This window comes from Electrophorus electricus, chromosome 23, assembly GCF_041902795.1.
Source record: "Electrophorus electricus isolate QZ-2024a chromosome 23, ASM4190279v1, whole genome shotgun sequence".
NCBI classification, from domain to species: Eukaryota; Metazoa; Chordata; class Actinopteri; order Gymnotiformes; family Gymnotidae; genus Electrophorus; species Electrophorus electricus.
Genome location: NC_137519.1, coordinates 14,818,998 through 14,842,369, shown reverse-complemented (window position 1 = coordinate 14,842,369; position 23,372 = coordinate 14,818,998). Strand labels below are relative to the sequence as shown.

At 46.9% G+C, this 23,372-nt stretch overlaps 1 protein-coding gene across 3 annotated transcripts in view; it reads left to right on the top strand.

Annotated features, from left to right (window-relative positions):
* The window catches only part of itfg1 (integrin alpha FG-GAP repeat containing 1), a 96,220-nt gene that overhangs the window by 42,720 nt on the left and 30,128 nt on the right, over positions 1-23,372 (top strand). For all 3 annotated transcript variants that reach the window (XM_027018675.3, XM_081706209.1, XM_081706210.1), the window contains exons 10-12: positions 1,891-2,063; positions 10,981-11,134; positions 13,003-13,111. In XM_027018675.3, coding sequence (XP_026874476.1) covers positions 1,891-2,063; positions 10,981-11,134; positions 13,003-13,111 — 436 coding nt within the window. The remainder of the gene's footprint in view (positions 1-1,890; positions 2,064-10,980; positions 11,135-13,002; positions 13,112-23,372) is intronic.

The window sequence follows — 23,372 nt, the reverse complement described above, 5'->3', positions numbered from 1 at the left end:
GTGAAATGGCCATTAAGTCTTAGTATTTATTTTACTACATAAACACACGTAAGCACCACCTTGGTTTTCCTCTCAACGCTCCACCTTGCCTGGTGTTTACTTTCTGGTGTTTATGCATTCAGTGTGCAGACAGAGCCATTTTGGATGCTGGCCACCCCCCCACCCCCCCAGTCTGTGTCTGATAGTCACTCACTCCCTCCCTCTCTTTCTATCTCTCTCTCTCCCCTTCCCTCCCTCTCTCTCTCTCTCTCTCTCTCTCTCTCTCTCTCTCTCTCTCTCTCTCTCTCTCTCTCTCTCTCTCTCTCTCTCTCTCTCTGTGTGGAGGGGGAAGGGATCATGGAGAGATGCACCTGGTTCTCTGTTTAACATTCATGAATGAGTAAGGCCTACAGCATCTGTGCTCCTGCTTCCCCTGCGTCAACACTAATGGCCGAGAGAGAGAGAGAGAGAGAGAGAGAGAGAGAGAGAGAGACTGAATGCAGCACTGTTCTCTGTCTTGTCCAGCTCCCAAGCATTCTGGGTTCTTCTCCCTGTTCAGTGACCATAGGCCAGCCCTCCCCACACACTCATCTGTGTCTCCTCATTATAGTGTTTAGTCTCACTTTAAAAGAGAGAGCGACAGAGAGAATAAGCCCTCCCAGTCTCTGTATTCTGTCTGATTTGCTCTGGCCTCTTGTGAGAGATATTGATGTTTGTTGTGGGTGTAAAATCATCTGCAGTGGACCGGTCCCCTGCACCACCATACACCCCCACATCTGCAGTGGACCGGACCACTGCACCCCTGTACACCCCCACATCTGCGGTAGACCGGACCACTGCACCACCATACACCCCCACATCTGCAGTGGACCGGTCCCCTGCACCACCATACACCCCCACATCTGCAGTGGACCGGACCACTGCACCCCTGTACACCCCCACATCTGCGGTAGACCGGACCACTGCACCCCTGTACACCCCCACATCTGCAGTGGACCGGACCACTGCACCCCTGTACACCCCCACATCTGCGGTAGACCGGACCACTGCACCCCTGTACACCCCCACATCTGCGGTAGACCGGACCACTGCACCACCATACACCCCCACATCTGCAGTGGACCGGTCCCCTGCACCACCATACACCCCCACATCTGCAGTGGACCGGACCACTGCACCCCTGTACACCCCCACATCTGCAGTGGACCGGACCACTGCACCCCTGTACACCCCCACATCTGCGGTAGACCGGACCACTGCACCACCATACACCCCCACATCTGCAGTGGACCGGTCCCCTGCACCACCATACACCCCCACATCTGCAGTGGACCGGACCACTGCACCCCTGTACACCCCCACATCTGCGGTAGACCGGACCACTGCACCCCTGTACACCCCCACATCTGCAGTGGACCGGACCACTGCACCCCTGTACACCCCCACATCTGCGGTAGACCGGACCACTGCACCCCTGTACACCCCCACATCTGCAGTGGACCGGACCACTGCACCCCTGTACACCCCCACATCTGCGGTAGACCGGACCACTGCACCCCTGTACACCCCCACATCTGCGGTAGACCGTACCACTGCACCCCTGTACACCCCCACATCTGCAGTGGACCGGTCCCCTCCACCCCTGTAGCCTTAGAACAAACGTACCTGCCATTATTTCTAATCAGTGATGGGGTCCCTCCACCTGCGTTTTTTAGCTGTCCAGTAGAATATGTCTTTCATTTAAATGTAGCCATGAGGTTTTATTGAATTAGTCTGTGACGTGCTTGTGTACTACAGATCTAAAGCTATTGCTGAAATGTTTTTTCTTCTTCATTATTAGAACTACATGTCCTACAGCCCACAATAATCAATAATCTCTCATTCATTCTCTCTCTCTCTGGCTCCCCCTAGTGGGCACCTGTCCTGCTGGACTTTCAGAACCGGGACACACTGTGGGGGTTCGTGTCCCCTCCTCACAACCCCAGTGAGGGGGAGCTGGAGCTGCCCATCACCCTGCACCTGGGGGACTACAACCTGGACGGCTTCCCCGATGCTCTGGCCATTCTCTGTAACACCAGTCACCGGTGAGAGCTCGTGTGTGTGTGTGTGTGTGTGTGTGTGTGTGTGTGTGTGTGTGTGTGCGCGCGCGCGTACTCTCAGTTCTCAGTGACATAACTACAGCAGTAGGCTTATGTCAGGCTGGGGGCATGGTCTCTCCAGTGCAACACACTCTGTCCATCAGGCCTGGGGCGTGGTCTCTCCAGTGTAACACACTGTCAGTCAGGCTGGGGGCGTGGTCTCTCCAGTGTAACACACTCTGTCCATCAGGCTGGGGGCGTGGTCTCTCCAGGACATCACTGTCTGTCCGTCAGGCTGGGGGCGTGGTCTCTCCAGTGCAACACACTCTGTCTGTCAGGCTGGGAGCGTGGTCCCCAGCACATCACTCTCAGACTGGAAGATAACCACAGTATTTGAATATTCAAAGATTCACAACAGAAGTAACCCACAGTGAAGCAGACGTATCACAGTCACTTCCATAACACATATGAACTGTAGTTGTTTATCTATTCGGATTTTGTTTGGTTGTTTTTTTTTGCTGTCCATCAGTTGTTGACAAAAGGCCCTGTGCTGTGCTGGGAGATTCCTGAAGGATGTCATCAGTGCACGGAAGCCAGAGAGGACCGAGGCTCCAGGACAGAGGCGTCTTTCTCTCCGAGACAAGCCCAGCTTGGCTGCAGGCATGGGGGCTGAGGGACAGCAGAGTAGCAGCACACACACAGAACATTTTTTCGTTTTGCTTATGAGGGCTCAGACTGACCACAGCAAGTTGATTCCTCCTAGAGAGACCATCTGTTTTAGAAGATGACCAAACAAAGTCTATATTATACTACGAATCATCCATTATAATGAAAATTAGAATCAACAAAAATTGTCGCAATCAGGTAGAGGGAGACCGACAGAAAACGGGAGAGAAAGGAGAGAGAGGGAGAGAGGGAGAGAGAGAGAGAGAGAGAGAGAGATACCTTTCTACACTGTAGGTCTGTGTAGCAGGTGGGCGCATCTATAGCTACTGACCACCACACTCCTGAGCTGCTGTCGGCGTGCTGGCGAGTGCCTCCTCATTAGTGAGGAATAACCTCACTAGCTCTGTCCTACCCTTCCCTGCACAGCACTTGCTTGGAGGAGGTGCCTGACAGAGAGGCATGGCAGAGTTCCCCCTGACCCACCCCCTCTGAGTGAAGAGGCTCCACCTACTTTTCCACCAGGAGGCAGCACGGTGGTGCTGAAATCTTTGGGTACATGCTGATTTCCCGGCAGCAGCGGGTGCTGTCCGAAGTTCTGAATGTGCGTTCGTGGATGGTTTCAGCACTCCGGGGAGCATCTGGCTCTGCTGGAGTGGTTGTTGTTGTTTCTGCGGATGTCAGTCACTTTTAATTGATGTTTTGGCTTATCATACATAATGCTGTCTGTGTGACACACACACAAATCAAGTCTATTTGCGTCACTTGTGGGTTTATTTATTTGTCCTGCCTTTTTGATACGTTGCATCAGATGTCGCAATAATCTTTAACGTGCAGAAGCTTTCCTCTTCCCTCTCCTGGGATCATCGGAGGGGGTTTAGGTTCCTGCTCCAGCACACACCTACACTCAAAGCCTTCTTACCTACTCTGTACTGTGTGCGTGCGTGCGTGCGTGCGTGCGTGCGTGCGTGCGTGCGTGCGTGTGTGTGTGTGTGAGATTAAGGGAAGATGCAGGTTTCTGCTTCTCGGCTTTGTTGTCTTTTCATTCCCATCAATCCTCTGCTCTCCAGCCAGACTGAAGGGTTTAGAGTTTATGGTTTAGAGAGAGACTTCTCCACCCTCTGGGGCAAGTCTCTTTCTTTCTCTCTCACACACACACACTCCTTATTTTGTAAGTCTCTCTGTCCCTTCCTCCCACTCTGCAGACTAAGTGAAAGTTTACATGTAAGGAAACACTTGCCAAATCTTTGTCCTCTGCCCATGTCAGACTTCTCCTTTTGTTTTGGCTGACATCTGTGAATGTTAATAACCGAATCGAAGGATAGTTTAAGGTTACAGCACACGTATGCACCTGCGCACATGTGCGCCCACATACACACAAGCACATACACACACGCAAACAAGTGTGTGAGTTTGTAAGTTGGTGTGTAAGTTCGCCTTGTAATTGATGTTTGTGAGCTGTGAGCACCTTGAGGAGTCCCAGATGAGATTCCATATCTTTTAGCCCTGCCATACGTGTCATCGGGGTGGGTGGGTGTGTGTGTGAGTGAGAGAGTGTTTGTCAGTCTTGCTGTAGAAAATCCATATTGAAAACTAAAGGTCTAAACAGGAGCTGGAGAGATCCCTGTGCAGGAGAGATCCCTGTGCAGGAGAGATCCCTGTGCAGGAGAGATCCCTGTGCAGGAGAGATCCCTGTGCAGGAGAGATCCCTGTGCAGGAGAGAGCCCTGTGCAGGAGAGAGCCCTGTGCTGGTGGAAGATGGAGATGAGATGTAGGCTAGAGTTACTCATCTGACCTGCACACCTCTCCCTCAGACACCCATCTTGCACTCCCTTACACACCTGTCCTGTTTTAAGACTAATGCAGAGCTGACGGGAGGGAAACATGAGTTCTGACCACTTGGCCAAAGAGCCAGCCAAGAGCTCCTGGTTTACCTTCCTAAGTGATGATCTCCATCGTACTGCTGCTGTGTGTGTGCGCGCTTGCTTGCTTGCTTGCTTGCTTGCAAGCGTGTGTGTGTGAGAGAGAGAAAGGGGTCTTTACAGGAAGTACTTCACAGCCTCCGCATAACCTCACCTTAGGGAAATCTCGCAATATGTGCATTCACACACGCGCACACACACCCCGTGTTGCACAGGGCTTTGCAGGAGCTGCGAGTCTGCGTGTGAGTGTGACTGTGAGTCTGCGTGTGAGACTGCGTAAACACATGTTTCAGACTGCAAGAAGGAAGGAAAGTACTCAGAGTCCAGTCACATCTCTTACAGAACAGCAGAGGTGGAATGAGGTTGCCCACTCACTCACTCACTCTCTAACTCTCACTCACTCTCAGTTTAACTCACTCTCTCACTCACTCACTCAGTCTCTCACTCACAGTCTAAATTACTCACTCACTCAGTCTCTCACTCAGTCGTTCACAGTCTCTCTCTCACTCAGTCTCACTCACTCAGTCTCACTCACTCATTCACACAGTCTAACTCACACACAGTCTCACTCACACACAGTCTCACTCACACACAGTCTCACTCACACACAGTCTCACTCACACACAGTCTCACTCGCTCACTCAGTCTCACTCGCACAGTCTTGCTCACTCACTCAGTCTCACTCACTCAGTCACTCACTCACTCACTGACACAGTCTAAGTCACTCACTCACTATCTCTCTCACTCACGCTGTCTCTCGTTCTCTCTCACTCACTCACTCACTCTCTTGCGCTCTCTCTTGCCCTCTCATTCACTCTCTCATTCTCTCTCTCTCATAAACACACATATCCATCATGCCACAGGGCAAGACAGAATCAGAATGGCAAATAATCACAAGCTACTCTTCGTGATTATTAACCCCACGAGGGCTGTAACTCCAGCACATGGAGAACATTAAACACTCAGATGTGCTACACCCACGTATGCTTTAGGACCGTGTGTTAAACGCTCAGGTAAAGTGTGTGCAGGACTCGTATTGTGTGTGCGTAGGCTCCTACTGTCTACCAAAATGAAAGGGAATATTCTTCGTATTCAGGAAATGTTTGAACCATATTTCTGTGCTGTATTATTGCAAAGGTATTAATAATTCTAGCACAGAATGTTCCCACCAGGTATCACAGAAATTGTCAGAATCGCTACAGAGAAGACGCTGCTTAACGTTACTGTGTGTATCTGCAGTTTACATACAGCAGTGCAGAGACTGGAGAACTGGGTGTCAACACAGTCCTACTGTGATGGACTGTGTGAATGTACACCAGGAGCCATGAGCTACAGAGAATGTGTGTGTACACCAGGAGCCATGAGCTACACAGGGAAATTAAGAGCTTGGGAGTTGTAGCAAAATCAACATAGAAGAGTGTGTGGAGTGGGAGAGAGGGAGGAGAGAAAGACTGTAGAGCGAGTGAATAAACATGTTGTGTCTCTCTCTGAGACAGCTCGGAGGAAGACTCTTTTTAGTGAGAGTTCCTCTTCTTCATGGGTGTTGGTGTTGCTGGCCGATAGCATGCTGGAAGCTCCTGTTTGGCTAGCTCCCCCCAGTGGAAGTGTTTGTCTGGAGTGTGTTCGCTTCTCTCCCAGCTGTGTCCCTGAGCTGCTCTGTGCGACTGCATCCTGTGGGGTAGCGGAGCCGCTCAGCACAGTGACTCTGAACATCGGTTAATGTTCGCACTCAGCCTCAGGACCCTCGGCTCTGCTGGTTAGCTGTGGTGGAGTGTGGGTTTAGGAGAGACATCTCTCAGGACGGGGAAACTGACGACAGGGAGACTTTGGAGCAAAACAAACAAAGAGGTTTGATGGACTTTTGAAAGTGTTGGATGTGGTTGTCACTGGAAACAGGGGCTTCCCCAACTCCAGTCCTGTTGGGAAATGCTCGTCTGACCTGATGAATATTAATGCCGAGCACACTGAGAAACAATCTTAGTTTTGTTTGTCAATTAAAATAAAATCATCAGAGGAAAACACAGCAAACAGCCCAAAGGCAGCAAAGAAAAGCCATTCGTCATCAACATGAGTGAGTCAGTTCCAGAAAACTGCACCCAGAAACAAGCCTCTCTCTCTCCCTCTCTACTCCTCCTCTCCTCTCCTCTACTGTTGTTTCAAACTGTCATGGAGTTCCAGTCTTTCATTCATTTCTGCATTAGCTGCCTGTTCAGCCACTGTGGGTTTGATGCCTTTTTTGGGGGGGGGGGATGAAAGCTTCAGGTCTGACAGTGCTCAGCTTGTCCTAGTTAGTGTTGGCCAGAGATAATACAGTGTTGGTCAGATTTGGGCAAAGTCAGTCAATGTTAGACAGCAATGGGTAGTGTTGGCCAGTGTTGTGCTGTGTGGGCTAGTTTTGAATCAGTGTTGGACAGTTTGAGAGTGTTGGGCAGTGTTGGACAGTTTTCAGCAGTGTGGGTCAGTTTGAGATTGGATAGTGTTGGGCAGTGTTGAAAAGGAGATTGAGTTGCAGTCAGCCCTCCAATAGAGATGCATCTCGTGGATCAGCAGGTGTGTTGTTGCTTAGCCAAGAGCTGCTCTGATCCCCTGGCTAAGTTCCCTCTTTCTTCTCTCCTCCTCTTTCCCTCTGACCTCTCTGTTCCACTAATCACCCCTGTGCTGTGGCGTGCCAGCCTCTGTCCCTGTGCCCTCTGCACACAACACTGCCCACCCTGGTACACAGCCACAATCCTCCTCCTTTTCCTTAGTGCACATCAGTAGTTTGTTTTTTGTTTTACACTTTTCAGGGTGTGAAGCTTCAAGCTCAAAGATTTCAGCTTGATGAATGTTTGACATCTACAGCCTGGGGTTTGCATACAAGAGCCCTCTCCTCCCCTCCCCTCCCCTCTCTACTCCTCCCCTCTCCTCTCCACTCCTATCCTCTCCTCTCCTTTCCCCTCCACTCCTCCCCTCTCCACTCCTATCCTCCGCTCCCCTCCCCTCTTCACTCCTTTCCTCTCCTCCCCTCTCTTCTCCTCCCCTCTCCACTCCTCTCCTCTCTGGCTATGCTGGTCACTCCTTGGAACCAGCCTGTGTTTTGTTTTTTTTTCTTATTATTTTATTGAGGACATCAGGACGCACAGTAACAGGCATTTTAAACCCCTGAATTTAAGCACATTTAAAAAAGTTTGCCACAAAAAGACTTGAGATTGTGTACAGTGTTTGTTTAAATGATCTGTTAGGAGAGAGAGAGGAAGGGAGAGAGAGAACAAGAGAGCCCTTACACTGGGAGGGTCACTCCGAGCCCTTACACTGGGAGGGTCACTCCGAGCCCTTACACTGGGTTAATGGAAGTCTAATGGAATGCTATTCTTTATGACATCAGGATATTTATTTAATAGGTGTGTCTGAGTTTATGAGAGGGGGGGATGGATCAGTCCTGCTAGGGTAGAAGGAAGGACACAGTGTGCACACACACACACACACACACACACACACACACACACACTTGCAGAGTTTTTTAATTCTCTCACACGCACACACAGGTTATAATTCTCGTGCACACACACTCATGCTCGCTCACTCACTCACAGAAACAGAGGAGCAGGTCAATTCACACACAATCACACACTCAGAGATGAGCATGTTTTTAATTCTCACACACAAGAACAGGGTTTTAATTCACACACACACACATGCACGCGCGCACACACAAGAACAGGGTTTCAATTAACACACTCACATTCACAGAGAGGAACATCATTCTTAATTCACACAAAAACACACACACACAGACAGAGGAGCAGGTTTTTATAACACACACACATTTTTAATGAGCACATCCACCCTTCGCTCACACACAGAGCTTTATCCTGCTGTTCACCAAAACACCACCTCATCATCATCATTATAGTCCTCATAATCATCTTCATCATACCCATCATCATCATAACCTTCATCATCTTCCACGGTCTGATCATACCCGTGTCTCACATCCACCTGGAACAGATCAGACGTTGGCTTCATTGTGACTGGACAAAGCCATGAAACCTCCGACTGTCTGTGTACGTGTGTGTTCATGTGTGTACACCCATACACATGGCATGGCAGTAAGTTTGTCCTTTGACTGTGTGTCTCTGTGTGTGTATGTGTGTGCGAATGTGGGGTGGGTGTGTACGTGGAGTGGGGGTGTGTGTGGGTGTATGTTTTTTACTTGAACACTTGTCTGCTTATGCTCAGCCAGTAGCTCAGGTGCTCGCTGCCCTGTTGCTAGGCGACGGCAGACCACCTGATGGGTGTGTTGGGTGTCTCCCCTACCCTGACTTTTATTAGACTGTACTGATGACATCATTACATCCTGTTGTGACAGGACGTCAGCTTGGAGATGTTCAGTAGTCTTACCATGGCGGTCACATCACAGGATCTGGAGAGGAGGTTGATGTAAGTGTGAAGGGTGCAGTTTCAGGAACCATCGCAGGATAACAGTGGGACATTACTAGACATTACCTGAGCTTGTTTTGTAACTACAGCTGTTTGTGATGTGTTGCTTTTACAGCGATCACCTATTGTGCAAATATTCTTATAAATGTTATAGTGTCACTCGACATGGCAATAGATTGTATAACACACACAAACACACACAGTCTCTAGCTGTCAGAGCTGTTCAGAGCTTGAGGCAGTATTGGAGGTGTTTAACGGAACAGTAGAGTTTTTATTAGTTCTGCAAATTCTCCAAATCCTTCACTCTAATGGCATCCACCCACCAGCCTTCACCCACGTCTACCCCTCTACCTCTCTGCCCCTCTACCCCCCCCACACCTGACTTTCTACCTGTCTACCCCTCTACCTTGCTACACTTCTAGCTTACTGTACCTCTAGAGCTCTGCATCTACCTCTCCACTATCTGGTTTCTCTCTCCTCTGTCTCTGTCTGTAACTCAGATCTGCCTTCTCTCTCTTACTATGTGTGGTTCCCATGTGTATAAATGAACTACTTACCAAAAGAATGCATGTGGAATGCTTGTTACACAAACAAGAATACCAGCCAGGAGAAAGATACATGGAGCAAAAGGGAAAAGGGGAGAGAGAGGGAGAGAGCGGGAAGGAGCAGTAATGGACCTGAGGCTTGTTTAGTAGGAGCACCAAGGCCCCTGTGGAGGAAGGTAGAGGAAGGTGGAGTGTTGGCCCCTCTGTCAGTCTGGCTTCCCACCCGGGTTCCAACTCAGTGTGTCTGTGTACACACAGTGCTCAGCGAGTGGGTGTATGGGTGTATGTACGTGTGTGTACCTATAGTGTTTTGTGTATATGTGTGTGTGTGGGTGGGCTGGGAGGTTGATGTTTTCCCTGTGTGCTCCTCTCTCTGTAGTCTGGAGCTTCCGTGTGGAGCCTGACAATCAACTAGCTTCACTGTTTATTGCTGCTTCCCCTATCACACGTGCACACACGCACACAGTTCATGCAAACAAACACTGCTTTATATCACTGTAGCTAAATCTTCTTCCTTAAATCTTTTTTAACCAGCACCACATACACACACATGCAGACACGTGCACGCGCGCGCACACACACCCGCATAGAGCGACCGGGACGTGCGGAGGAACAGGAGGACGAACTGGCAGAGGAGATGAAAAGACTGTCTGTGGGGTGGGCTCGGGGGTCTGACTGCTAATGTCTGCGTGGGGGTGGGGGGCGGAGCCAGACTCTGAACGCTTCCTTGGCTCCCAGACTTCATCATTATGCAAATCAAACATAAATGTTTCTTTTTGTAAGAGAAATTTTCTTACCACCAACTTTAGATGCTGATCGTTTGCCAGGTTGTTGACATGTTTGCTAATGTATCTTGAGATGAAGAGAGATGCTGCATACTAAATGCAGCCAGTGTCCCTGACTCTCCCCATGTGTCTCTCCGGTCTGTCTCCCTCTGGTTTCTCTGGGCTGTCCTCCCAGTAAGGCTTAGCCTCACAGCGGAATAGTGGACCATTCCTGTGTGTGTGCGCGCGCGCGTGTGTGCGTTTGATTAATATGTGAACATCAGAAGTCTCAGAGATTGTGTGTGTTTGATCAGACTTGAGTAAATGTGTGTGTTTGTTTCCTCGCGCAGCCGTGCGGGGTTCAGCGTGTCACACCCGCTCTGCCTCGTCTCACAGCACTTCAGTTTAACGAGCTCTGCTGGATTATATTTAGTCACAGTTTCAGCCAGACATCATAAAAAATGGAGGAAGTGCTACTATGAGGACATTAAGTGTCAGTTTCAATCACACACAGATTTTGTTTGATGATGAAATAACAGGAATAGTGGTATAATAATTGGTGAATCTCTGTCTGTCCTCTCCCGTCCTCCTGTCCCTGTCCCTGGAGCAGTGAACAGGCGCAGGCGTTCCTCTTGGAGAACGTGCCGTGTACGAATGCAAGCTGCAGAAGCGTCGGCCGCATGTTCCGTGTGCACTGGGATCAGTCTGACCTCAGCGCCATCCCCAGGGCTGCCGTCGCCACCTTCTTTGACATCTACGAGGATGTGAGTGACACTCTTTCTTTCTCTCTGCGATCTTCTCAGGCTGTAATGGTTCTCACCTGGGTCTGACCCACACTCATTACTCTAACGAAGCAGTGCGCTGCGTCCTGTCCACTGCTGTTCTCAGATCAGTCTGTTCTCAACTCCGTCATTTGTCCATCCTGCTGTCAGCCCCTGCAATGCCTCTAATACCCCTACACTACACCCACCCCTATACTACACCCCTATACTACACTACACTTACCCCTACACTACACTTACCCCTACACTACACCCACCCCTATACTACACCCCTATACTACACTACACTTACCCCTACACTACACTTACCCCTACACTACACCCACCCCTATACTACACCCCTATACTACACTACTTACCCCTACACTACACCCACCCCTATACTACACTTACCCCTACACTACACCCACCCCTATACTACACCCCTATAGTATATCTCCCCTCTCTTTACTCTCACTCCTACATTTTAAGTCCTCCTTGAATGTCTTCTTGATTAATTGCTGTGTGAGGAGGAGCAGACAGGTTGGTTTGTTCTCACTGAGGGGAATTGTGCACTTTGTGGGAAAGGAAAAGAGGACAGGAGGGTGGAAGTGTAATGGGTGGGGCCTGTCCGAGGTATAGTGGGGGCGGGTTGGAGGCGTGGCCAGCTCTCAGAATCTCAGTGAACTTGCTTTGTAAGCAGAAGGGTGGGAGACTGTGGGTTCAGTGATTGATTAGTCTGTCAGCTGTTCAGATCTTTAACTTGGTATTCAATATTGCCCCATTTAAGTTCAGTATTGCTTCACCTAATTTCACACTTTCTTATGATGAGTTTGATCAATTATCAGTTCGATCACACACTTGTATATAGATTTACTCACACACACACGCACACACCTTACACTAATACACACATACACACACACACACACACACACTTATACACAAATGAGCTTTTCCTTCCTGAAGGTTGATGTCGTCTTCTATGTGTGTTGAATGTTACATGTTGAGTTTGTGTGTATGTGTGTGCGCACGTGTCCTCACTGTCCTTGGCTGGAAGCTGGTGTCACTGTGCTGGTGACGAATAATTCTAGTGGTGGACGTGTCAAACACACCATCTCTTTCCTTCTGTCCCTCCCATGGTCTGCTCTTACCTGGATCTTCTGTGTCCAGACCCCAGTTATCTCATCCGGGGTGGAGCTGAGATCGTCTCTACCCGTGTGCGCGCGCGCTCGCGCGTGTGAGTGTGGGTCTGCATAAACAAATAGCTGTTTCAGACTGCAGGAAGGAAGGAAAGTGCTTCCTTCTATGCTGTGCGTGCGCGTGCGTGCGAGAGTAAGCCCTCTCACTCTGTCGATGCTCGTCTACCCCTTCCTCCACTCTTCCTCCCTGTGCTCCTGTTAATCTGTCCTGATACAGCCAATCATGTCCCTCTAAACAGCGCCGTTATTCTCGCAGGCACGTTTAAGTGTGCTTGTGAAGGACCTGCTGTGTACTGGTGTCCCAGTGCTGGTCTCAGGTTTTGCCTAGTCAGCACCCAGCACATCACCTCTCATCCAACGGCACTGGTAGCTCACTGGTGAAGGTACTGGACTAGTACTCCGATGGTTGCCGTTTCAAGTCCTACCACTGCCAAGTTCCCACTGTTGGGTCCCTGAACAAGACCCTTAACCCTCAATTACTCAAGTTGTGTTCAGTCAGAGTTGTAAATCGCTTTGGATAAAAACATCAGATAAACACTGTGAATGTAAATAAATGTAATGGCCTGCACTGATGCATGTATGTGGGATACAAAATGTGTGTATGAGAGGAGGAGTTGTGAGGAGCCCTGGTGCATTGTGGGAGATTGAGTTCTGGTTTCCTGTCTGCAGGGTATATTGGATATGATTGTGCTGAGCAGAGCAGACGGACAGCAGGACTTTAAGATCCACGCTCTGAAGAACAACTTTGAAGCAGATGCCTATTTTGTGAAAGTGATTGGTGAGTTTCCAAAGTTGTATATTTATATGTGCCTGTGTGCATGTGTGTGTACACTGAAAAGATGTTTGAGTGTGACCTGCGCTACGGTTTGTGTGTGGGGTCACTTGTTCTGTGTAGTGGTGTGGTGCAGGGTGGAGTATTGTGAAGTAAGGTGGTGCAGAATGATTCAGGGTGGAGTAGGGTGAAGCCATGTGAAATAAGGTGGTGCGGGATGAATCAGGATGGGGCAGGGTGGAGCAAGATGAGGTAGGGTGGAACAGCGTGAAGTAGGGTGGGGCAGGGTGAAGTATGGTGGAGTAGGATGGTGCAGGGTGAAGTAGCATACAGTAGGATGGTGTAGTGTGGAATGGGGTAGAGCAGGATGGTGCAGGGTGATGTAGTGTGAAGTAGGTTGGAGCAGGGTGCTCCACCTACCCAGTATGGATAGGCTGTCGCTGGCTGACATTTGGGCATCTGACATTTGCAAAGGGGGAAAAAAAGACTTCTTAATCCCATTTAATCCAGTCTGATATGCTTTCATCAAAGCAGAAAGAGTAGAGATTACACACACAGATGCATGTGTGTTTATATATACACACACACTCTTGTGCGCACACTTACATGCTCACACTCACACACACCTCCTGTCACCTGCACTCTGTCCTAGACACACACACACGTCTGTAGACTCTAGCTGTCGATTTCTTACTGTGTCTGTTTTTCTCTCTGTCTTTGTCATACTCGTTCTCTCTCTCTAGCTCTCTGTTTTTCTCTCTCTATCTTTGTTCTCTCTCTCTGTCGTTCTGTCTGTCATTCTTTCCATTCTGTCATCTTCTTTCTTTCTCTCTCTCATTTTCATTTCTTGTTTAATGCTTTATTGGCATGACTGATTATACAATTTTTCCAAATCCATACAAAAATATGTAAAAAGAAGGAAAGTCAACATATTAAATGTTTAGCAACAAAAAAAAATGTAAAGAATAAATTAATTAATAAACCTACCGAAAACCTTACCAACCTTACATGTGTAAAAGTGTATTATAGAAAGGAATCACAGTCTTAAACCTCCTGCCTTAAACTCTGTTGATCACACTTCACCGCTGTGCCAATTGTCTCGCCATCCTCTCCAAAATTAATCTGCTTCACATTCGTTTATATTCTGGGCTGTAGATAAACTGGATTTCCTCATCTATTTCCATTTCAGTGCCTACACAGTCCTTCTTCTCCTGGCATCCAGGTTTGATGGCATCTGCCTCGTTCCACGTCAGGGTTGTGGTCGCTCACTCTGCAGTTTGTTTTCCTTAAGTGTACATGTGTACTATTTAGACAGTGGTCTGGATTAGTAGTGTGATTTGATGATCTGTAGCATTTTAGCTTGTTTTGCAGAATTGCGTTATACATGTCTTTATAATGGGGGCAGAGTCTCTGAGCAGAGATAAATGGCCAGTATAGTTTATTGATGTGGTTTATTGATGTGGTATTGGTTTATTTATGGTGATATGTGTAATACAGACTTGGTTCTGCCCTGTGTTGTATGGTGATGTGTGTTATACAGACCCGGTTCTGCTCTGTGTTGTATGGTGATGTGTGTTATACAGACCCGGTTCTGCTCTGTGTTGTATAGTGACGTGTGTTATACAGACCCGGTTCTGTTCTGTGTGCATTAGTGTAAGTATTTTTATGAACTCACGTCTTTGTAAATTTCACTTGGGTTTGGCCCATTATTTCCCATCCCTACAGCAGAATTGGGTTTGGTTTTATTTCGATCTTTGTTTTCCGTATGTTAACTGATATCGGTTTTCCTGATATTTGGATCTCTTTTGTAAAATTATGATTGTTGTTTTGTTCAGATGAACTGGTACACAGTTCATTACAGTACTGCTCTATAAGTGATGGGCTTTGCTGTTCAGTACAGTACTGCTCTAGAAGGGCTTTGTTGTTCAGTACAATACTGATCTGAAATGTTTTCCCACATATTCCATTTTGAAGATGTTTTAGTAGTAAGCCCTCATGCCATATTAAATCCAATACGTGAAAATCTACAAATCTTTGATTTGTGTTTGATTCTGCTGTTAAGTGAATGTAGAGAACATATGGTCAGCTGTGTGCTATTTTGGTAAAAAGCCAGTTTGAGGCTTGTTCAAGACATAAGGAAGGTCATTATTCTGGCTTTTATGATACTAAAGAATATCTTCTCCACACTACTGTACACTGACACACACACGCACACACACCTCTGTAATTATTTGGGTCGTGTTAGTCTCCTATTTTATGGCATATGGCCCAAACATGGTGCGAGTTACAATGGTCTATTTTCCAATAAAGGCTTTCGAAGTAAGTTTTTCACATTGTCATTTTGGATTGGCAACCTCCTCTATCATGTGTGCCAAGTTTTTGTTTTTTTGTTTTTTTTTTACCTCCTGGATTGAGTTGTCATCTAATGCCTCTTCAGTGTGACGGTTTGTTAAAATTTAGCTTTATTGTTTCTCAACAGTGTTTTTATAATTTTTAAAGCATTTGAATAATTTGCATGCAAGTGTGTATTGTTTGGTTCTGTGTGCTTATTGTTAGATAACGCTCTTAGATTTGTCCTTGAATGTTTGTAGCCATGATCAAACCAAGCCCAAACTCCAACCCTGAGCCTCACGTTTGTGTTTTGGGTGGCTTGCTATTTTATTTCCCCTATTGCGACCTTTGACTTTTTAGGCAACGTTTCAAAAAATATTATTTATGTCACTTGTAGCAGTATTTATTCCTTCAGGATTTGTCATGTAGATGTTAAACCGGAAACTGTTAGGCATGATTTATGATCTTAATTTTAATATGTTTCGATGTTTGTTTGAGTCCTGGCATTGGTATTCATGTTTTGACAGATCTAACTGTGCTGATGCAGAACGGGCCCCTGATGGGTCATTTGTGTGCAGACATTAGGAGTTCTGGCCTGACTGTTATTGCATTAACGAGGTTAAGTTTAGATGATTAACTTAAAACACCAGATACACTTTTTAAGAGAGTCTTCTCCTTCTCTGCCATGTCCTAAGTCCCAGATTAGTCACATACCTGTAATACTTGCTTTCTCGTTTGCTGATAGCGCCGTCATAACAGTTTCTTTCAACAGTGTTTAGAATTATGTGTAATACGTTATTTGTATGAATGAAACTCTTCCCTAGATTGTCACTATCATCCTTTTCTGTGCCAGTTCTGGGCATTCAGACCACATATCCGATACTGCCCATGGGCCTGGAAGTATGTGACTTCTGCTCGTAACTGAGCAAAGCTTTCCTCTCCAAATTAAGTAGAGACCTGAGGAAGAAATATTTACTGCCACAGGCAAAGTGGTTTTAGTGCAGAAAAAGAGATCATTTCAAGCCAAACTGATAACTTTCCATTTTTTTGATTGTTACTTGATGTTCCTATTTATCTTAGATGTTTCTGCTTGTCTTTATACCAGTATCTGTATCTACTGAAGGACAATATCCCTGTATCTACTGAAGGACAATATCCCTGTATCTACTGAAGGACAATATCCCTGTATCTACTGAAGGACAATATCCCTGTATCTACTGAAGGACAATATCCCTGTATCTACTGAAGGACAATATCCCTGTATCTACTGAAGGACAATATCCCTGTATCTACTGAAGGACAATATCCCTGTATCTACTGAAGGACGGTGTATCTGTGTCTACTGAAGGACAATATCCCTGTGTCTACTGAAGGACGGTGTATCTGTGTCTACTGAAGGACAATATCCCTGTATCTACTGAAGGACGGTGTATCTGTGTCTACTGAAGGACAATATCCCTGTATCTACTGAAGGACAATATCCCTGTGTCTACTGAAGGACGGTGTATCTGTGTCTACTGAAGGACAATATCCCTGTGTCTACTGAAGGACAATATCCCTGTATCTACTGAAGGACAATATTCCTGTATCTACTGAAGGACAATATCCCTGTAGCTACTGAAGGACAATATCCCTGTAGCTACTGAAGGACAATATCCCTGTAGCTACTGAAGGACAATATCCCTGTAGCTACTGAAGGACGGTGTATCTGTATCTACTGAAGGACAATATCCCTGTATCTACTGAAGGACAATATCCCTGTATCTACTGAAGGACAATATCCCTGTATCTACTGAAGGACGGTGTATCTGTGTCTACTGAAGGACAATATCCCTGTGTCTACTGAAGGACAATATCCCTGTGTCTACTGAAGGACAATATCCCTGTGTCTACTGAAGGACAATATCCCTGTATCTACTGAAGGACGGTGTATCTGTATCTACTGAAGGACAATATCCCTGTATCTACTGAAGGACGGTGTATCTGTGTCTACTGAAGGACAATATCCCTGTGTCTACTGAAGGACAATATCCCTGTATCTACTGAAGGACGGTGTATCTGTATCTACTGAAGGACAATATCCCTGTATCTACTGAAGGACAATATCCCTGTATCTACTGAAGGACAATATCCCTGTGTCTACTGAAGGACGGTGTATCTGTGTCTACTGAAGGACGGTGTATCTGTGTCTACTGAAGGACGGTGTATCTGTGTCTACTGAAGGACAATATCCCTGTGTCTACTGAAGGACAATATCCCTGTGTCTACTGAAGGACAATATCCCTGTGTCTACTGAAGGACAATATCCCTGTGTCTACTGAAGGACAATATTCCTGTGTCTACTGAAGGACAATATCCCTGTAGCTACTGAAGGACAATATCCCTGTAGCTACTGAAGGACAATATCCCTGTAGCTACTGAAGGACAATATCCCTGTAGCTACTGAAGGACGGTGTATCTGTATCTACTGAAGGACAATATCCCTGTATCTACTGAAGGACAATATCCCTGTATCTACTGAAGGACAATATCCCTGTATCTACTGAAGGACGGTGTATCTGTGTCTACTGAAGGACAATATCCCTGTGTCTACTGAAGGACAATATCCCTGTGTCTACTGAAGGACAATATCCCTGTATCTACTGAAGGACGGTGTATCTGTATCTACTGAAGGACAATATCCCTGTATCTACTGAAGGACGGTGTATCTGTGTCTACTGAAGGACAATATCCCTGTGTCTACTGAAGGACAATATCCCTGTATCTACTGAAGGACGGTGTATCTGTATCTACTGAAGGACAATATCCCTGTATCTACTGAAGGACAATATCCCTGTATCTACTGAAGGACGGTGTATCTGTATCTACTGAAGGACAATATCCCTGTGTCTACTGAAGGACGGTGTATCTGTGTCTACTGAAGGACGGTGTATCTGTGTCTACTGAAGGACAATATCCCTGTGTCTACTGAAGGACAATATCCCTGTGTCTACTGAAGGACAATATCCCTGTGTCTACTGAAGGACAATATCCCTGTGTCTACTGAAGGACAATATCCCTGTGTCTACTGAAGGACAATATCCCTGTATCTACTGAAGGACAATATCCCTGTAGCTACTGAAGGACAATATCCCTGTAGCTACTGAAGGACGGTGTATCTGTATCTACTGAAGGACAATATCCCTGTATCTACTGAAGGACAATATCCCTGTATCTACTGAAGGACAATATCCCTGTATCTACTGAAGGACAATATCCCTGTATCTACTGAAGGACGGTGTATCTGTGTCTACTGAAGGACAATATCCCTGTGTCTACTGAAGGACAATATCCCTGTGTCTACTGAAGGACAATATCCCTGTATCTACTGAAGGACGGTGTATCTGTATCTACTGAAGGACAATATCCCTGTATCTACTGAAGGACGGTGTATCTGTGTCTACTGAAGGACAATATCCCTGTGTCTACTGAAGGACAATATCCCTGTATCTACTGAAGGACGGTGTATCTGTATCTACTGAAGGACAATATCCCTGTATCTACTGAAGGACAATATCCCTGTATCTACTGAAGGACGGTGTATCTGTATCTACTGAAGGACAATATCCCTGTGTCTACTGAAGGACGGTGTATCTGTGTCTACTGAAGGACGGTGTATCTGTGTCTACTGAAGGACAATATCCCTGTGTCTACTGAAGGACAATATCCCTGTGTCTACTGAAGGACAATATCCCTGTGTCTACTGAAGGACAATATCCCTGTGTCTACTGAAGGACAATATCCCTGTGTCTACTGAAGGACGGTGTATCTGTATCTACTGAAGGACGGTGTATCTGTATCTACTGAAGGACAATATCCCTGTATCTACTGAAGGACGGTGTATCTGTGTCTACTGAAGGACAATATCCCTGTGTCTACTGAAGGACAATATCCCTGTGTCTACTGAAGGACAATATCCCTGTATCTACTGAAGGACGGTGTATCTGTATCTACTGAAGGACAATATCCCTGTATCTACTGAAGGACGGTGTATCTGTGTCTACTGAAGGACAATATCCCTGTGTCTACTGAAGGACAATATCCCTGTATCTACTGAAGGACGGTGTATCTGTATCTACTGAAGGACAATATCCCTGTATCTACTGAAGGACAATATCCCTGTATCTACTGAAGGACGGTGTATCTGTATCTACTGAAGGACAATATCCCTGTGTCTACTGAAGGACGGTGTATCTGTGTCTACTGAAGGACGGTGTATCTGTGTCTACTGAAGGACAATATCCCTGTGTCTACTGAAGGACAATATCCCTGTGTCTACTGAAGGACAATATCCCTGTGTCTACTGAAGGACAATATCCCTGTGTCTACTGAAGGACAATATCCCTGTGTCTACTGAAGGACGGTGTATCTGTATCTACTGAAGGACGGTGTATCTGTATCTACTGAAGGACAATATCCCTGTATCTACTGAAGGACGGTGTATCTGTGTCTACTGAAGGACAATATCCCTGTGTCTACTGAAGGACAATATCCCTGTGTCTACTGAAGGACAATATCCCTGTATCTACTGAAGGACAATATCCCTGTGTCTACTGAAGGACGGTGTATCTGTGTCTACTGAGTACAGTCACATCAGAACACCATCATGATTCTTGGAAAATAACAGTATCATTATCTTTTAGCTTCTCACTAAACTCCCTAATTAATGTTTTATGTTTTGCAGAATGTTTCTCTCTCCCCCCCCAGAACCCCCTCGACCTCCACAGGACATTTTTCTTTGTAAACGTTTGCGCACCCTCACTGTGTTCTCTCCATGACTACCTCCTTCTGTCCTGCTCACAATGAAGAGCCTCAGACTAGTCAGTCTTGTCCCTGGCTGTCTGATAGTCTGTCTTCCTCTGCTCAACCCTTTCTACAGCCCTGTCGGATAATGAGTGTTCTCTGAGCATTAGTAGCTGCCACCATACTGTAGAGGGGGCAGAAAGGACAGATGCACTCTGGGTAATTTGCTGTGAATTTAAAACTGCTCCCAAGCTGCCAGTGCCCTCTCCCCCTGCTGTGACACACACCGCATGTCAAACAGTGCGTGCGCGCGTGTGTGTGTGTGTGTGTGTGTGTGTGTGTGTGTGTGTGTGTGTGTGCGTGTGCGTGCGTGCAGGCGCGTGCGTGTATGTAGGTTTGAAAGGAGGAGAGACGGGGAGAGAGTCCACCTGTCTATGTTCGAGTAAAGTAGAAAGTAGGTTTCCACACTGAATACTAGCGCACAGATCCACTCCCCTCATTAAACTAACATATTCTGTTACTGGTGAGTAGCTTGGCTCGGTGTCCCACCACACACACACACACACACACACACACACACACACACACCACACACACACACACAGAGGCTTCCCTTCCCCTCTCTGTGCCAGTATTTGAGCCCATCTCTCTTCAGTATCTCCTCCAGCTCCCTGAATTCTGGTTAAGAGCATAATGGCTCTGTAGCCCACACATCCTCCTCCACCCTGCTGCAGTGCAGAGGAACCACTGAGCCTGTGCTCCACTTTATACAGCCTGTGCTCCACCTTATACACTCTGTGCTACACTTTACACGGTTTGTGCTCCACTTTGTGTAGTGGGTTCTCCAGTCAACAGAGCCTGTTTCCCACTTTAACTCTGACGTTTGTGCTACACATTATATAATATATTGCACTTTACTCCATGCTTTCTACAGTTTAGAGTGTTTTTGTCCATTTCAGTGTCTTTTCTCTACTTTAAACTCTGTTCCACTTTACAGAGTGTGTGCACTTACCCATTCTGTGCTCCACTATACAACCCATGCTCCACTTTAGACAGTCAGTGTTCCGCTAAGTATAGACTCTGTGCTTCACGTCAGACTTCATCGTGCACTTTAGATAGAGTCTGTCCTTCTCTTTACCCAGTACAGTCAGAGTCCCTTGTCCGGCGGGATTCACGCGTTGGCTCTTCTGCCGTGTTTTGACGTGGGAGTTTTCCGAGTGCTTAGCCCTCGAGTCAGCACATGAAGGACTTTGACGTGGGAGTGGAACCAGGAAGGTTAAACCAGAGGCAACAGCATAAAACTCTGGGAGATGGACTCAGGGATGATGGCTTTGAGCCTTCGGTCTTATTCTAATATACTGTGCAATGTTAATATTTAAGCAATGAAATTGTTGTTTTTAAAGGATTGCAGATCAAGCTTAGCTGATGCTGAACAGATAAAGCAGCTCTCATTAGTTTGACCATGAGGTAGATGGACTCGCTGGTAACCCATGGTGATGCTAGCAGGTCTGTGAGGTTCCTGTGTGCCTTCACACGACCATGCATGTCCAACACAGCACACACACCATAGATACACACACAGATGGGCAGTGTGAGTAAGAACGAGAGAATGGAGATGCAAAAAAAAGAAAAATAAACCGAGGCTGAGAGAGAGCCCAGTAGCACATAGGGTTGAAGTGTATAGGACAGCACATCTGGTGCAAAAGTTCTTCTCTGTTCTATAAAAACACATCCGAGTCTGTTTTTGTGTCAGCTGTGTGAAACCTTATGTTTTCTGTGCCTAATCGTGACCGCTCACTAATATTAAAACTCCGCCTCCGTCTGCCAAATAGCCTCCTCTGACACTCGTGCGGATGACGTGCAGATTCACCCCACCTGCTTCAGACCTGCAGCGATGGTCATGACCTCCAGGCTGTGCCTGCATGTATTGCATAGGGCCGGACCCTGGGGTGTATTCCAGCTCCTCTGCACAATGTGCTGGTTGTTAGCATGTGCTAACCATGCTTTATTACTATGACAGCAGGCCTCTCTGCTGGCCCTTACGGGCTGCGATGATCACCTGCTGAACCCAGCGTAGAACCATGCTAATGCCAACTGGACCTTCAGTTAGACAATGTAGAACATGGGGGATGTGGATCCAGGTGCAGAGGTCGGCCACTGCTAGTTGTTCGGCTCAAGGAAGAGGTCAGGGGTCAGACAGAGGGACAGATAGAGCAGATAGCAGTTAGATGGTAAGGCTGTTACAGCTATAGGAATGTATTATGAACAAAGCCCTACTACTGAAGGGTGTGTGTGTGTGGGGAGGGGGGGGGGTGTGAAACAAACTCCAGTGCAAAGACCAGCTGTAAAAATTAATCTGTCACCAGAAATGAATGGAAGACTGGAGTCAGCTAAAGTACGCCATTTAGACTAAATTATTTTAGGAGTTTGAAATTAAACACTAACTTAATATTATCTTCAAATATCATTTACTTTTCAAATGCAGCAGTGCCGTTTCTTTCGGCAGGGATATGCTTTTGCTCTCGGTACACAGTGCTAACTGCTGTTTCTTCGAGCGCACAGTTTCTGTCTCGATGAGTGCAGGGATCTGGGTGCTGTAACTGCTCCAGCTAGTCCTCAGATTACTTCTGTTGAAAGGTATTTTCCAGCTGTGTGTAGCAGGAGCTTAGTCAAGCAGTTTGAGGCCAAATTGTTCTCCTTGGTGCTGAAAAAGGGGTCAGTGTTAGACGCATCTCTACAGGGTATTAGAGACAGAGGGAGAGAGTGAGATTAGTGTACATGGACAAGTAGAGTGTGACAATGGAGTATACACACACACAGAAAGCGTGAGAACCGTGTGTTTCAGCCGATGTGCAGGTGTGTGTGTGTGTGTGTGTGTGTGTGTGTGTGTGTGTGTGTGTGTGTGTGTGTGTACTGTACACCCTACCCTGTATTTGCATGTCTGGGTGGGGGTGGAGGTGGGTGGGGGTTGGTTGGTTGGGTATCTTTGTTACCCCTTTCACCTTCCCCCTGTTTCGTATTGTACACTGCGGCGAGACTGTTCTCGTGCTGATGGTTATGCCGTGAGGTCCTCCACATGACAGACCTCGACGTGTCCCTTGTCTCCCCTGTTGTGGAGAGGGCTTGAAATAAACATACCCGGAGCAGGAACCTT